The sequence below is a fragment of the Pelophylax lessonae genome (genome assembly GCF_965119305.1).
Source record: "Pelophylax lessonae genome assembly, chromosome: 2".
NCBI lineage: Eukaryota > Metazoa > Chordata > Amphibia > Anura > Ranidae > Pelophylax > Pelophylax lessonae.
This window is the reverse complement of record NC_138769.1, coordinates 287053776-287071332: the sequence shown is the minus strand read 5'-3', so window position 1 is coordinate 287071332 and position 17557 is coordinate 287053776. Positions and strand designations below refer to the sequence as shown.

The following is a 17557-nucleotide window of genomic DNA, read 5'->3' as shown; positions in this document are numbered from 1 at the left end:
TCTTCCCTAAAAAGCAAGGCAAGAAAAAAATGGGTCCTCCAAGGAGTCGAGTGGGGGCCATCTTGCCTTCACTTGACTTCCTGCCTAGGAGCTGAAAGGACCGGATCGGTTTCCCTGCTACTGACGGCTCCGGTAAGCGGGGAAAAGGACCAGCAAGCGGCAGGAGGGGCACCTCTGCTGCCATAACACCAGCATTTAATGTCAAAGTACCCACATAAAACTGCGGCGGGCAGTCTGGAACGGGTTAAAAGAGGTCGTTCTTGAAGTATGGAAAAAGATAGATGTTGCAATGTCGCCAACTTGTTCATTCAATGCCTAGTGGACTTGGTGCTGTCCTTACAAATCATGGAGGTCATATAAAATATTAGATGTAGTAGTTTTTGTGGTGGGGTGTATTCACTTTTGCATCAAGTATTTTGATGCAAAAAACTTAAAATTTTGTAATCAAAGCTCTATTATTAACCTTACTTTCATGTAATAGGCTAAACCAGGGGTCCTCAAACGGATGCGGCCCGCCAGGGTCCTGAACCTTGCCCCCCGGCTGGGATCGGCATAGGGCTGACTGCCTGTCACTCACTGAAGCTCTAATAGGCTTCAGAAAAGGGTGGACCCAGGGCGCAGAGCACTGCGCCCTAGCCCACCCATTTGTGTGTCAATAGCGAATGAAAATTCGCTATTGTCACACGGATCCTCCTCCTGGCCAATCAGGAAGCGGGTCCGAGACCCGCTTCCTGATTGGCCAAAAGGCGAACCCATGCCATTGGCCGAGGTGGAGGCGGGAGGACTCGAGGAGACGCGGGGGACTGAGGAGAAGCTGCCGCTGCAGGTAAGTGCACTGGTCTCTCTGCAGTGATGGGGGCACGCTGTGGTCACTCTGCATTGAAAGGGGGCACGCTGTGATCACTCTGCATTGAAAGGGGGCACGCTGTGTTCACTCTGCATTGAAAGGGGGCACGCTGTGGTCACTCTGCGTTGATGGGGGAATGGCACGCTGGTCACTCTGCATTGAAAGGGGGCACGCTGTGGTCACTCGGCATTGAAAGGGGGCACGCTGTGGTCACTCTGCACTGAAAGGGGGCACGCTGTAGTCACTCTGCATTGATGGGGACACGCTGTGGTCACTCTGCATTAAAAGGGGGCACGCTGTGGTCACTCTGCATTAAAGGGGGGCACACTGTGGTCACTCTGCATTGAAGGGGGGCACACTGTGGTCACTCTGCATTGAAAGGGGGCACACTGTGGTCACTCTGCATTAAAAGGGGGCACGCTGTGGTCACTGTGCATTGAAAGGGGGCACGCTGTGGTCACTCTGCATTGAAAGGAGGCACGCTGTGGTCACTGTGCATTGAAAGGAGGCACGCTGTGGTCACTGTGCATTGAAAGGGCGCATGCTGTGGTCACTCTGCATTGAAAAGGGGCACGCTGTGGTCATATATATATATATATTAATAAAACAATAAATATTGTATTGTTTTTCCTGTTTTTTCTGCACTACAAATAAAATATGCGCATTGGAATTTGTTCTTTTTTTCAAACTAAAGTCTGTCCCCCAACAGTGTCTGAGGGACCGTGACCTGGCCCCCTGTTTAAAAAGTTTGAGGACCCCTGGGCTAAACAAATATTCTATAAGACTCAGTTTTGTTAAAATTTTGGAAATTGTTCTTGCGTTCATTGAGCTATTGATTAAAATCTTACTTTTCAAAAGTGGCGTACTCCTATATACTGAGCAGTGTGTGTGTGTATATATATATATATAGCCATCTTTGTGGCATTGTATAAAGTAAGTAAAGTTGCACCAAAATTTCGGCTGCCGAAACATATCGGCCAAAAATAGTGTTATCAGCATTTTGCTAATTAGAGAAAAAGGTGCTGATAATAGGGCTGAAAACGCATGTGATGTTACCATGATTTAGCCAGGATTTTTCCACCATTTTACTGTGCTTATGGTGTGCCTTTCATAGGTCATATGGAAACACTGCTTTAAAATTGTAACATGGGTGCGTTATTGATGTGCTTTCAATGTATTTCAGTGCATTTTTGGTGCGTTTTTCTTTAACTTACAAAAATTGCAGCAAGTAAGATTTTTAACACCACAACGGAAACGCAATGAAGTGTGAAGATCTACATAGAATTTTAAAGGGATACATTTTTCTTGCGCTAATGGTGCCAATAATGGCCCACAATAAATTCTTATTCATTTAAATGTATAATAATAAAAAATTTAATATAATACAATTTTATATATAAAAAATATATATATTTTTAAAAAAATAATTTTCAGTTTTGGTTTTCGGCCTAGTGCATCCTGCATTTTTGGTTTCAGCAGCAAAATTTCCATTTGGTGCACCTTTAAAAGTAAGTGATATAATACTTTATTAGGAAACCTCGCAAATTACAAATGCAAGCTGTACTGCAAAACATATAACAAAAATAAAAGATAAGGGATAGTTCTGCCCGTGCGCATTTGCACTCTATACTGCTCATACTCACACTGCCTACAGATTAGATTCACTGCCCTTTATTTAACATTTTTATCTTAATTTTTTATTTGTTTTCTGCAATTTGTTTTCTCAATTTTTACACTCATTATGTAGTTTTGGATGAATTTCTCATTTGAGCTTAAATTCTACACTATATATTTAATGCCTTGGTGTTTTTAAAATTTCAAATTCTTTAAATAAAGAAAAATTTTGACTTTAGATATACTTTTAAGATCAATAATACATTTTAGAAAGAATTTGCTTGCGTTACAAAACCCAGAACCCTGCATTTACTGTATCTGGTCTCCCGCAGTACACAGAACATGGAAATGCAAATATTTTAATAAATATATACTGCTAAATACCTTTTATCATCAGCAACCTTTAGGTGTCTTGAGACTTTAAGTGTCTGGTTAAATCTTGTAGGAGGAGTTTTCATTCTCCTCTGACTGGTCTATGAGGCTGCAGGGCCCCTGATCTTCTGTCTGGACAGTGCTGATTGGCCCAGTGCTGATCACATGCACCCTACCAAGAAAAAAAAAACTGTCTAGCAATACACACCAAACTGAGCATGTGCAGAGTCACTCCAAAGGTTCTGTATGATCAGGAGATATATTGGGGACAGTGAAAGGAGAGGAGATTCAGAGAAGACTGGATCAAACAGCCTTTTTACACAATGTGCAGTATTAGCGGGACGGTGAGCAGGCACAGCCATGTGTGTACAGGACTGGGATACCTGCATGCTTCTATAATATCAAGTGACCTTTCCTTTTATGTGAGCTTATCTCTTATTCACTCTATCCAGAGTGATGTCTAGAAGTTCCTTTATACTTGCCAGCTTGAAATCCCTGCACTGTTGCTGAGGTTTATGCTACACATTTTCGCCCAACATACTTTATTGCTTTTGGGATAAATACACTCTCCTATGTTCTTTTTCTCCAACAACTCTTAATATGCTGGACCCCTCTGGTTCCTTTTTGATGTTTTGACGTGGAAACCAGCTTCCCTTCTCTTTGTTAAATATGAGATTGTCCCAACATACACACATGCCCAGATTACCACCTTCCCTTATCCCGTACTGGGAATTCTAGTATCCTATATGGGTGTGTGAGGACCCTACTTCCCAAGCTTGCCATAAGCAATATACATCTTTGTACCGTTAAGAGAATATTTCTACCCGTCTGTGGTCCTGATGAAGCTCGCCGCGAAACGCGTTGACCTTAAATCAGACAAATCTTCAGCTGAGTAATTTTGTATCATATATGTACTGTACCTTGATATAATGGCTCTATCCCATTTTGGAGTACTACTAATTAAAATTGAGGGTATTTTCCCTCAGTCTTAGCTATACTTGTTTTGTCTCTTTTATAATAATTAATAAAATATTCATTTTTAATATTTGGCTTAGTGTCTATCTTATGATGTGCCCTTAAAGTCCACATTTCAGGTCTGCATTGCTAGACCTCTCTTTTTTAATGTGCAGTATTAACTCCTCAGGATCTAACAAGAATCCTTTACTGCATATACAGACTGATTTTACTGTTGTGGGTTCAGTAACACTTTAATAATTGAATACATGGGTATAAGAAGTAGCTATTAACTTTTATTGTATTCTCTGTCATGTTTAATTTTATGCAGTTTGTTAGATGTTTTTTTAATGTTCATGCCTTCTTTTTCATACAGCATGGAAGGTTTTCGGCTGGTTAAACTAAATGAAGTTATACGGCAGGTGGATGTAGTCATCACTTGTACAGGTAACCAGGTATACAGGGTTTTTTATTTTTATTTTGAAATGTTTTTAATTATATTTTTTCCTTGATGTTAACATGCAGACCAAACTGTCCTATTGTGACAATGACAAAAGTTTGGAAAAACTATAACAATGTCAGGGGGTCCTAACCACAGCTACCTTTTATTCACAATTTCTTTTTTTCTCTTTTCAATGTTTTTATTGAATTTTTCAACATATAAAAAAACAGATGAGCAATATTATACAGACAATGTGGCAAATTAACAAAATCAATCATATAACTAGATACTGTCATTAGCTTTGAAGGAACATACACGAGTTAGGTGGACTTCGACTGAGGTAAACATTAAAGCGGAGTTCCACCCAAAAGTGGAACTTCTGCTTTAGGTATTCTAACCCCCTGACATGCCACATTTGGCATGTCATTTTTTGGGGGGGGAGCGGGTACCTAGTTTTGACAGGTACCCGCTCCCACTTCCGCTCGGAGCGCCGCAGCGCCCCGGAACGGAAGTTCTCCTCTCCCCCTCCCTCCCTGCAATCTTCTGGGACATGTCAGAGGTCCCAGAAGATTGCCGGCCAATCAAGACGCGCAGCGCGACTCGCGCATGCGCAGTGGGTACCCGGCTGTGAAGCCGCAAACTGTCACAGCCGGGTGCCCACAGCAGTGATGCCGGCGCCGCCGAGACCAGAGGGAGAGGATCGAGGCTTCGGGCGGCCGCATCGCTGGACCGTTGGACAGGTGAGTGAAAAGGCTGGAACTCCGCTTTAATAGACAATGCAAACAAGTCCCCTATTGTCCCCAACCCATCAACTCTAAGGCATTTTCTCATTTTTAGTCTTTAAAACGAAACCATAAAGGGAACATCAAAGAAGTTGTGTTGGGTAAGACCAACCGAAAGAAGAGAAAGAGGAAAGTAGAAGAAAGGATAAGATAAGAAATATTGTGAGAAAATTTCAGATTGTAGGATGATTAACCTCCCTGGTGGTATGATTATTTCAGATTTTAGGTGCTGAAAGCGGTACCATTATTTTGCATGTAATTCTTAAGGACGAGCAGCCCAAACCAACTATTTACATATGATTTTTTTTCACTGAGCATTCTTCTTTATAACATCTCGGGTATGATAAAGTTTGAAACACAAAATCATAAATTATAATATAATAAGTAAGTATAAATAAAAGTGTATTAAAGTTAAAGTGTGTGTATATATATCTATATATCTATATATATATATATATATATATATATATATATATATATATATATATATATATATATATACAGTGCCTTGCCAAAGTATTCAGCCACCTTGAACTTTGCGACCTTTTGCCACATTTCAGGCTTCAAACATAAAGATATAAAACTGTAATTTTTTGTGAAGAATCAACAACAAGTGGGACACAATCATGAAGTGTAACGAAATTTATTGGATATTTCACACTTTTTTAACAAATAAAAAACTGAAAAATCGGGCGTGCAAAATTATTCAGCCCCCTTAAGTTAATACTTTGTAGCGCCACCTTTTGCTGCAATTACAGCTGTAAGTCGCTTGGGGTATCTCTATCAGTTTTGCACATCGAGAGACTGACATTTTTGCCCATTCCACCTTGCAAAACAGCTCGAGCTCAGTGAGGTTGGATGGAGAGCGTTTGTGAACAGCAGTTTTCAGTTCTTTCCACAGATTCTCGATTGGATTCAGGTCTGGGCTTGGACTTGGCCATTCTAACACCTGGATATGTTTATTTGTGAACCATTCCATTGTAGATTTTGCTTTATGTTTTGGATCATTGTCTTGCTGGAAGACAAATCTCCGTCCCAGTCTCAGGTCTTTTGCAGACTCCATCAGGTTTTCTTCCAGAATGGTCTTGTATTTGGCTCCATCCATCTTCCCATCAATTTTAACCATCTTCCCTGTCCCTGCTGAAGAAAAGCAGGCCCAAACCATGATGCTACCACCACCATGTTTGACAGTGGGGATGGTGTGTTCAGGGTGATGAGCTGTGTTGCTTTTACGCCAAACATAACGTTTTGCATTGTTGCCAAAAAGTTAGGTTTTGGTTTCATCTGACCAGAGCACCTTCTTCCACATGTTTGGTGTGTCTCCCAGGTGGCTTGTGGCAAATTTAAACGACACTTTTTATGGATATCTTTAAGAAATGTCTTTCTTCTTGCCACTCTTCCATAAAGGCCAGATTTGTGCAGTATACGACTGATTGATGTCCTATGGACAGTCTCCCACCTCAGCTGTAGTTCTCTGCAGTTCATCCAGAGTGATCATGGGCCTCTTGGCTGCATCTCTGATCAGTCTTCTCCTTGTATGAGCTGAAAGTTTAGAGGGACGGCCAGGTCTTCGTAGATTTGCAGTGGTCTGATACTCCCATTTCAATATTATCACTTGCACAGTGCTCCTTGGGATGTTTAAAGCTTGGGAAATCTTTTTGTATCCAAATCCGGCTTTAAACTTCTCCACAACAGTATCTCAGACCTGCCTGGTGTGTTCCTTGTTCTTCATGATGCTCTCTGCGCTTTAAACGGACCTCTGAGACTATCACATTGCAGGTGCATTTATACGGAGACTTGATTACACACAGGTGGATTCTATTTATCATCATTAGTCATTTACGTCAACATTGGATCATTCAGAGATCCTCACTGAACTTCTGGAGAGAGTTTGTTGCACTGAAAGTAAAGGGGCTGAATAATTTTGCATGCCCAATTTTTCAGTTTTTTTATTTGTTAACAAAGTTTGAAATATCCAATAAATTTCGTTCCACTTCATGATTGTGTCCCACTTGTTGATTCTTCACAAAAAAATTACAGTTTTATATCTTTGTTTGAAGCCTGAAATGTGGCAAAAGGTCGCAAAGTTCAAGGGGGCCGAATACTTTCGCAAAGGCACTGTATACAGTGGGGATCGAAAGTTTGGGCACCCCAGGTAAAATTTTTTATTAATGTGCATAAAGAAGCCAAGGAAAGATGGAAAAATCTCCGAAAGGCATCAAATTACAGATTAGACATTCTTATAATATGTCAACAAAAGTTAGAATTTATTTCCATCATTTACACTTTCAAAGTAACAGAAAACTAAAAAATGGCGTCTGCAAACGTTTGGGCACCCTGCAGAGTTAATATCTTGCACTGCCCCCTTTGGCAAGTATCACAGCTTGTAAACGCTTTTTGTAGCCAGCCAAGAGTCTTTCAATTCTTGTTTGAGGTATCTTTGCCCATTCTTCCTTACAAAAGTCTTCCAGTTCTTTGAGATTTCTGGGCTGTCTGTCACGCACTGCTCTTTTAAGGTCTATCCATAGATTTTCAATTATTTTGAGGTCAGGAGATTGTGAAGGCCATGGCAAAACCTTCAGTTTATGCCTCTTGATGTAATCCCCCGTGGATTTCGAGGTTTGTTTAGGATCATTATCCATTTGTAGAAGCCATCCTCTCTTTAACTTCAGCTTTTTCACAGATGGCATCAAGTTACCATCCAAAATTTGCTGAAATTTTATTGAATCAATTTTTCCTTCTACTCGTGAGATGTTCCCTGTGCCACTGGCTGCAATACTTCCCCAAAGCATGATTGATTCACCCCCATGCTTAACAGTTGGACAGAGGTTCTTTTCATTAAATTCTGTGCCTCTTCTCCAAACGTACCTTTGCTCATTCCGGCCAAAAAGTTCAATTTTAACCTCATCGGTCCACAGAACTTGTTTCCAAAATGCATCAGGCTTGTCTATATGTTCATTTGCAAAGTTCAAACGCTGGTTTTTGTGGTGAGGACATAGAAGAGGTTTTCTTCTGATGACTCTTCCATGAAGACCATATTTGTACAAGTATCTCTTTATAGTGGAATAGTGTACCACAACTCCAGTGTGTCACGCTCTCTCTTTATTAGTAAAGGGACTGGATCGTAAGCTGCAGATTCCACTCAGTAGTATGTGCAGAGATAATGTTAAGTCAGTTAACTTAAATCTCTTATACTCATCATAGTGGTGGAACTTCCATTCCCTGGACACATATGACATACATATAAAGCAGAAGCACAGCAGTATATAGCACAGCGGATACTAAATGGAAATGGAGTGACTGCACAGGTAATAGTAGCTAAGCACAAAGGGAGAGCAAGCAAACAGACAGGAGGAATCCTCTTGCAATGTAATGAGTGAGTATGCAGTTTAAGCAGGCAGGCAAGTAGTTAATAATGAGTAACTTGTGCTAATACAAGTAGCAGTAGAATAACCAGGGTCCCCTGTGGGGTACTTATCACAACAGCAGTTCAGGATCCGTAGAATCTGAGGCAGTAGGAATCTGGGGTGAAGTAGGAGAACTAAGTTCCGGACTGGTGAGGAGATTCAGCGGCACAGGGTCTTCCAGTAGGCGTCTTTGCAAACAAGGACGAGTCACAGGTAAGGCTTCCTGTGTGAGCAGTTGCACGAACAATTTCTTTGTGCATATGCCGTTCTAAATAGCAGCCTTAAGGGGCGCTCGAGAATGACGTCATATGCAACGTCCCGCGTCATCACGTCCGGTATGCGTTCCACCTTGACCCAAGGGTGGAACGCAACCAGGAAGCAATAGGTGATTTCTTACACAGTGTCTGCCAGTTCTTTTTGGAGGGATCGTGTAGTCAAACGTGGGTTTTGAATTTTTTTTTCTCACAATCCTGCGAGCTGTTCTGTCTGATATTTTTCTTGGTCTTCCAGATCTTGCTTTAACTTCCACTGTTCCTGATGACTGCCATTTCTTAATTACATTCCGAACAGAGCATATTGACATCTGAAAACGCTTTGCTATCTTCTTATAGCCTTCTCCAGCTTTGTGAGCGTCAACTATTTTCAGTTTTCTAGACAACTGCTTAGAAGATCCCATGGTGCTGATTGTTGGGGCAAGGTCAGATGAGTCTGGGCATTTAAAACCTTTGAGATTGACATTACCTGGTCTTCCCAGATGATGATTGAGAACAATCCATGACACTGGCAGGTCTCAGCCTTGCAAAGGGGGCAGTGCATGCTATAAATTCTGCAGGGTGCCCAAACTTTTGTAGACGCCATTTTTTTGTTTTCTGTAATTTTGAAAGTCACAGTGATGGAAATAAAATCTAACTTTTGTTGACATATTATAAGAATGTCTAATCTGTAATTTGATGCCTTTTGGAGATTTTTTCATTTTTCCTTGGCTTCTTTAGGCACATTAATATACATTTTTACCTGGGGTGCCCAAACTTTCGATCCCTACTGTGTGTATATATATATATATATATATATATATATATATATATATTATAAAGTACAGTAAAACTGCAGGCACGGGCACTGGGGGGCAAACTAAGGTCAACTTATTTTATTTAGTAATGTAATCCAATAGGATTACAATATATCAGTGTGTTTGTGTGTTTTACTTTTTGAATTTGCCGCCCATTCCACCCCCCTGCGACGCAACGCTCACAGGGAACGGAAGCCGGGGGGAAACACAGCATCAGGTGGAAGATCCGGCCGCCGTACACTGCTGGAATACATCGCGGGATCCTGGGGACAAGGTAAGTAACCTCTTCCAGGATCCAGTGACTTCTCCCTGGCGGTACCCCGAGTGTGGCTCGGGGTTACCGCTAATGGCATTGAAATTCCACCCCGAGCCATACTCGGGAATACCGCCAGGGAGGTTAAAATTACTTCAGGTCAAATGTAAGTAGAGCAAATGCTGCTAATTACCTAAGGATACCAGCACACTCAATGTATGATATGCAATCCACCGGCTCCAAACCTTTTCAAAAAGTTGCACTTTACCATTAAGTATGGCCGAGAGGCACTCATTGATCATTATCCAAGATAATTTCGCCTTAAGCAATTCAAAGGGTATGGCAGCCGACTTCCACGACCTTGCAATCAATATTCTTGCTGCCACAAATATAAATCTATTAAGCAACTTGGCATGTTTTGGGGCACCCTCCACCACATCTCCCAACAGCGCTTGTTTTGGGGATTTTTGTAGGTTTACCTGGGTCAGGGAGTAGACAAAATTGTACACCCTGATCCAGTATCGTCTTACCTTGGGGCACTGCCACCAAATGTGGAACGCTGTTCCCTTCTGACCACATCCCTGGAAACAGAGTGGAGAGGCCCCGAGACATAGGCGGCCAGTCTGACTGGGAACATGTACCACCGTAAAATAACTTTATCAGTCGCCTCAATGATGGAGGTATTAATCAGGGTCCTGGAGGTGTTGCATGCTTATTTATGCCAGTCCTCCAACTCCAAGGATTCATTCAGGTCAACTTCCCATTTCTCCATGTAACTCTTTGTCTCAGATGTCATAAGAATAATATATATTTCCCATATATGACCTCTTAGTGTGTCAAATTTTTCATATAAATACTCCATTTGAGTCCTACAGGCGAGATCTGATGTGCCTTTTAGGGCATTAATATATTGTTCTAGCTGAGAGTACCTGTAATGTTCAGACACCGGCAATTTGAAATTTGTCAATCAGAGCTTGTTTGGTATACATCCCCCTATGATCACACATATCAGCGATGCGCAATATGCCTTTATTTATCCACCATAAGAATGCCTGAGGTTCTAGACCTGGTGCAAACTCAGGGTTTCGAAACACTGGAGCCAATGGTCCATGAGGAGATATAAACTTATAAGCTTTGGATAACCTATCCCATATTCCCAGGGAGAGAGACAATGATGGGCATAAGATAGCCGGTGGTGACTTAGGCGAAAGCCACAACAAATGGGAGATGGGCCACACTCCACTGGAGCAGGATTCTACTTTCATCCACAGTGCGTATGTGGCTTGCGTATGGGATCTTATTAGTTGAGCCAGCTGAGAGGCATAATAATATTTCAGTAGATCCGGAACTCCCAATCCTCCTCTCCCCCTAGGGGCATGGAGAGCATGCCTGTTCACACGGGGCCTCTTATCCCCCCATATTAATTTAATTTCCTTTGAAACAATGCTATATCTGTCATATTAAGTGCTATTGGGAGAGTATGGAACAAATATAAAACCTTTGGGAGCACCATCATTTTTAGGGAGTGCATTCTGCCGAACCATGATGGAGGTTGATTTTGCCACCTAGTCAGATCTTCTGAGAGACTTTTGAACAATGGAGGGTAATTTTGTGAATATAGAGTGTGCAGGGATGGAGTGAGTTGTATTCCCAAGTAAGGGAATGCTTTGTATTGCCATTAGAATGCAAAATTCTGTTTCAAAGCCTCAAAAGAGATATTTAACTCCTGAGATTTAGCATGATTAACTGTGAGTCCCGAGATATGAGAGAAATGTCAGAGTATCAAATACAAATTTGGAATGGAGGTGATGGGCGAAGACAACATCATTAAGATGTCATCTGCAAAAAGTACACATTTACAGTGCCTTGCAAAAGTATTCGGCCCCCTTGAACTTTTCAACCTTTTGCCACATTTCAAGCTTCAAACATAAAGATATAAAACTAATTTTTTGTGAAGAATCAACAACAAGTGGGACACAATCATGAAGTGGAACAAAATTTATTGGATATTTCAAACTTTGTTAACAAATAAAAAAACTGAAAAATTGGGCGTGCAAAATTATTCAGCCCCTTTACTTTCAGTGCAGCACACTCTCTCCAGAAGTTCAGTGAGGATCTCTGAATGATCCAATGTTGACCTAAATGACTAATGATGATAAATAGAATCCACGTGTGTAATCAAGTCTCCGTATAAATGCACCTGCACTGTGATAGTTTCAGAGGTCAGTTTAAAGCGCAGAGAGAGCATCATGAAGAACAAGGAACACGCCAGGCAGGTCCGAGATACTGTTGTGGAGAAGTTTAAAGCCGGATTTGGATACAAAAAGATTTCCCAAGCTTTAAACATCCCAAGGAGCACTGTGCAAGCGATAATATTGAAATGGAAGGAGTATCAGACCACTGCAAATCTACGAAGACCTGGCCGTCCCTCTAAACTTTCAGCTCATACAAGGAGAAGACTGATCAGAGATGCAGCCAAGAGGCCCATGATCACTCTGGATGAACTGCAGAGATCTACAGCTGAGGTGGGAGACTCTGTCCACAGGACAACAATCGTATACTGCACAAATCTGGCCTTTATGGAAGAGTGGCAAGAAGAAAGCCATTTCTTAAAGATATCCATAAAAAGTGTAGTTTAAAGTTTGCCACAAGCCACCTGGGAGACGCACCAAACATGTGGAAGAAGGTGCTCTGGTCAGATGAAACCAAAATCGAACTTTTTGGCAACAATGCCAAACGTTATGTTTGGCGTAAAAGCAACACAGCTCATCACCCTGAACACACCATCCCCACTGTCAAACATGGTGGTGGCAGCATCATGGTTTGGGCCTGCTTTTCTTCAGCAGGGACAGGGAAGATGGTTAAAATTGATGGGAAGATGGATGGAGCCAAATACAGGACCATTCTGGAGTCTGCAAAAGACCTGAGACTGGGACGGAGATTTGTCTTCCAATAAGACAATGATCCAAAACATAAAGCAAAATCTACAATGGAATGGTTCACAAATAAACATATCCAGGTGTTAGAATGGCCAAGTCAAAGTCCAGACCTGAATCCAATCGAGAATCTGTGGAAAGAACTGAAAACTGCTGTTCACAAATGCTCTCCATCCAACCTCTCTGAGCTCGAGCTGTTTTGCAAGGAGGAATGGGCAAAAATGTCAGTCTCTCGATGTGCAAAACTGATAGAGACATACCCAAGTGACTTACAGCTGTAATCACAGCAAAAGGTGGCACTACAAAGTATTAACTTAAGGGGGCTGAATAATTTTGCACGCCCAATTTTTCGTTTTTTTATTTGTTAAAAAAGTTTGAAATATCCAGAAAATTTCATTCCACTTCATGATTGTGTCCCACTTGTTGTTGATTCTTCACAAAAAATTACAGTTTTATATCTTTATGTTTGAAGCCTGAAATGAGGCAAAAGGTTGCAAAGTTCAAGGGGGCCGAATACTTTCGCAAGGCACTGTATGTTCAGTATTTTATGTTATTTATGTACACATTTATGTTTAGCCGAGTGCTAATATAAATAGTAGCGGTGAAAGGGAACATCCCTAACAAGTGCCCCTATGGATATTCAGGGAGTTTGACAGATGACCCTTGATCAGTATGGAGGCCGTAGGGTGATCCCACAGCACCCGGAGTAGAGACATAATGCGAGAGCCAAAACTATAACGCTCCATAACATAAAGCAGATAGACCCATGATATAGAGTTGAATGCCTTGTGGACATCTAAGGATAGCAACATCCCCCGTCTTATCCTTTGTGCATCCCAGTCAAAGTGAATTGCTGATATTAAATCTATGACCTGCCTAGTTGGATCTGAGGCTTGCCTGGTGGGGACAAAACCTGCTTGGTCCGGATGTATATAACGGGCCTAAAACAAATTCATTTGTGTTGCCAGAACCTTTGTCAAAATTCAAGTCAAGTCAAAATTCAAGTCAACGTTGATCAAAGAGATGGGGCGATAGTTCGCACACTCTCCATGTCAGCCTGTGCCTCTCAATGGATCCGGTTTGGCATACAAAGCAGAGTAAAAATCAAAAAATTCCGTCACTACCGATTGCGGATTTTGTCACCTGACCATTTTTAAGGCGTAACTTGGGTAAGGCTGCTGTGTAATTCCAGGGCATTCATTTTCTCTAAAGCATAGTGTTGAATTTATCACCCATTTCATAAAATGTATGCCTAGCCCAGCGAACAGATTTTTCAGCCCGCGTTGTGAGGCTTATATTCAGGGCCACCCTTGCCATATCAATCTTGTGTCTAATATCTACGCTGTTCCTCCCACCCAGTGCTTCCTCCTGTTGTTTAATCCTCTTAGTTCTGGCTGCTAGTTGAATTGATTTTCCCCTAATGGCGGCTTTGTGGGCCGTCCAATTATTGGAAGGGGACGTAGCAGAAGGCAGGTTTTCAGCGAAAAAAGACCGTATCTCTCTTTCTTTTTCTTGGTTTATAATGGGGTCATTGAGCAAGGAGGCATTCAATCTCCAGGATGAAAGGGATGGTCTGGACCATAGGTCAGAAAATGTCAGTCGGATCGGAGCATGATCCGACCACGGTGCATTCAAAATTTTTACTAAGGTGATGAATCACAGCATAGGTGTTTGTACTAGTATATGGTCTATGCACGAATATGTGTTATGGACGTGTGAGAAGAAGGTGTAATCTCTAGTAGATGGGTTATTTTCTCTCCAGGCATCGATTAAGTCATACTGGTGCAATAACTTAACTGCGCCAGTTTACTACTCTGTTTTTGGACTCTTTTAACGACTGTTTTGTGAGGGCACGATTTGTCTAGAGCATGGTCCAGTGGAAGATTTCTATCACCACCCAACACTATCACTCCCCTCTTTTAGGGAGCAGTACCTCTAACATGTTGCGAAAAAAATCTACCTGTCCCACATTAGGAGCATAATAGGAGATAAAGGATACCTCCTGGTTATTTATTTTACCCACTGTCATGACATATCTACCCTCTTTGTCTCTAACAATGGTGCTGGGCGTAAAAGGGACCTTTTTGGAAAAACAAATCACTACCCTGCACTTCTTTTCGGGACCCACAGATAAATAACATTGCGTATATTTGGCATTGAGGAATTTAGGGGCCGATGTTTTTGAAAAATGGGTTTTCTGTAACAACAGAATATCTGCTCCCAGTTTGTGGTAGCATTGAAAAGCTTTTGTGCATTTTGTGGGGGTATTAAAGCCTTGTACATTAGGAGATATTACTGTGTATTTTGTAGTGTGTTAGGCATCATGGCAGGGCAGAACGAACTCTAGCTATTAGGATCCCGGCACCGCCATAGGCAAACCTCGAGCTGGAAGCATCAAACAAACCTTTGTTATACCGACCGTACTCTAGACCTGAAGAACTAACAGGATAAAAAAGGAAAGAAAAGAATCAGAATAGGTAGAAAGAAGAAAAGCAATTGGCCTATGGCCAAAACATAGCTCAGGCAATAAATTTGAGAACAATTTGAACCTCGGGCAACAGCCCAGGTCAGGAACCAAGCCTGACTAAACAAGCGTGACGTTGTCGTCACCTAGGGGATGAAGACAAGGTCACCAAACGTGGCATGCATATACACTTCCGCCCGTGTCCATATTGGCATATAGCCAGGACTGAAGTTGCAAGCAAGCAATATAAGTAATGATAAAGGAGTGAAGAAAATTAACAGTACGCACTAAAAGCAAACCTTAGCAGATCAGAGTAATGGATATGAATTAATTTAATATATATATATATATATATATATATATATATATATATATATATATATAAGGAATATAAAAAAAACACTTCCATATATAAAAAAGATGTGTAAAACATATACCATAAAATCACTATAAATATTCTAATATGTACTAGACATCTAGACACATTAATAAACATAAAAACCTCAATAGATAAAAAATTTTATATAAAATTACACATTAATAAATTTCATAAAATCTTCTAAAATTAATCAAACGGCATCAAGATAAATAGTATTTGTAAAAAAGGATTGGTAATATAGAGGATCAGATTCCAATGGGAGTTTCAATCATTACTGATAAAACAGTTAATGTCTAAATCAATATTTAGACCTTTGGGATGTAAAGATTCTGTAAGATAAATCCAGTGTGTCTCACGTTTGGAGAGTTCCCGAACTCTATTGGATCCTCTCCAAACTGGGTCTACCCTTTCCACTCCCCAGAATCTAAGCTGTGTGGGATCTCTATTATGGTGATCACGAAAATGTAAGGATACGTTATGATCTTTAAATCCTTTCCGGATGTTTGCAATATGCTCTGATACCCTAATAGCAATGGTGCGTTTAGTTCTTCCAATATATAACTTATTGCATGGACACTGCAAACAGTACACGACATGTGTACTGTTACAAGTTATTAAGTCGTTAATCTCAAAGCATTCCTCAAGTGTGTGTGTACCTGTCTACATGTTTTGCATTTCCTACATGCGAAAAAACCTGTAGTTTTATCCCAAAACATAGTAGGTTTGTTAGGAGGGTCCAACACTTTTTTCACCACTTGATCCCCAAAAGTGGGCCCTCTCCTATAGATAAATGAAGGGGTCTCAGGTAACGCTCCACCTAGAACTTTGTCCATGCATAACACAGCCCAATGTTTTTTAAAAATCTGTTCCACATCCTGGTACTGAGCATTGTACTGAGTTATAAAACTCCACTCGTGATCACGTGTAGGCTGTCTTATAGTGTCCCTGAAACAATCATCCTGAGTGAAACTACCCACCTCAGTGATGGTTGCATCAAGTTTGTATGTTTCATATCCCTTTTCTACAAATCTTTGTTTTAGGACATGAGCCTGGGTGGTATAATCATCATCCGTGGTGCAGTTTCTCCTTACTCAGAGAAACTGTCCCCTCGGGATGTTAGACAGCCATTTGTGATGATGTCCGCTCTGGACGGGGAGATATCCGTTCCGGTCAGTGGGCTTAAAATAGACCTTAGTCTTTAGTCCACCTTCCAGCAGGGATACCTCCACGTCCAGGAAATGAACATTAGTACGACTCCAATTAAAGTCCAGCTTGATGTTGTTGGAATTCGTGTTAAGTTTTTGACAAAATTCCAACAGGGAGAATTCGTTCCCAGCCCAAATAAAGAACAAATCGTCTATGTAGCGACGATACATCACTAGTTCTTCATATTGGGAGGCATAGATAAAACGGTCCTCCCATTCACCCATAAATATATTTGCCAGGCTTGGAGCGAACTTGGCTCCCATTGCCACCCCTTTCTGTTGCTGGTAAAACTCTCCATGGAACCAAAAATAATTGTGCGTCAAATAATCGTCTAAAACATCTCTTAAAAACCTATTTTGGCAATCCGGAACATCTTCCTCATGGACATCCTCATGTTGGATAATCGTATATCGTATATCATGAGGCAACATCTCCTGTCACCAGGAAGATGTCCTCATCATTAGGTAAAGATAAATCCTTCAAGGCTAGTAGGAAGGTCTTGGTATCCCGTAAATAAGATCTCAATTGGATCACGCTGGTCTGTAGAAAATGATCTAAGTACTCGCCTGGACGATACTGATTGGATCTCATTCACAATGGGCCTTGCCGGAGGATTCACCTGATCTTTGTGAACCTTCGGCAAGGTATAGATAGTAGGAATTCTACTAAAGTTTGGTACAAGATATTGTTTTTCCTTTTTACAAAGAATATGTGTATCAAAGCCCTTTTCTACCAGTGCACTAAGTTCACGTCTATATTGCAAAGTGGGGTCTCTTTCCAAAATCCTATATGTGTCTGTATCTGCCAAAAGTGAAGTGAGCTGAGTGTGGTA

General features: G+C 41.1%; 1 protein-coding gene across 4 annotated transcripts in view; it reads left to right on the top strand.

Moving 5' to 3' along the window:
• The window catches only part of AHCYL1 (adenosylhomocysteinase like 1), a 494269-nt gene that overhangs the window by 301303 nt on the left and 175409 nt on the right, over positions 1-17557 (top strand). For all 4 annotated transcript variants that reach the window (XM_082247288.1, XM_082247287.1, XM_082247286.1 and 1 more), the window contains one exon: positions 4164-4234. In XM_082247288.1, coding sequence (XP_082103414.1) covers positions 4164-4234 — 71 coding nt within the window. The remainder of the gene's footprint in view (positions 1-4163; positions 4235-17557) is intronic.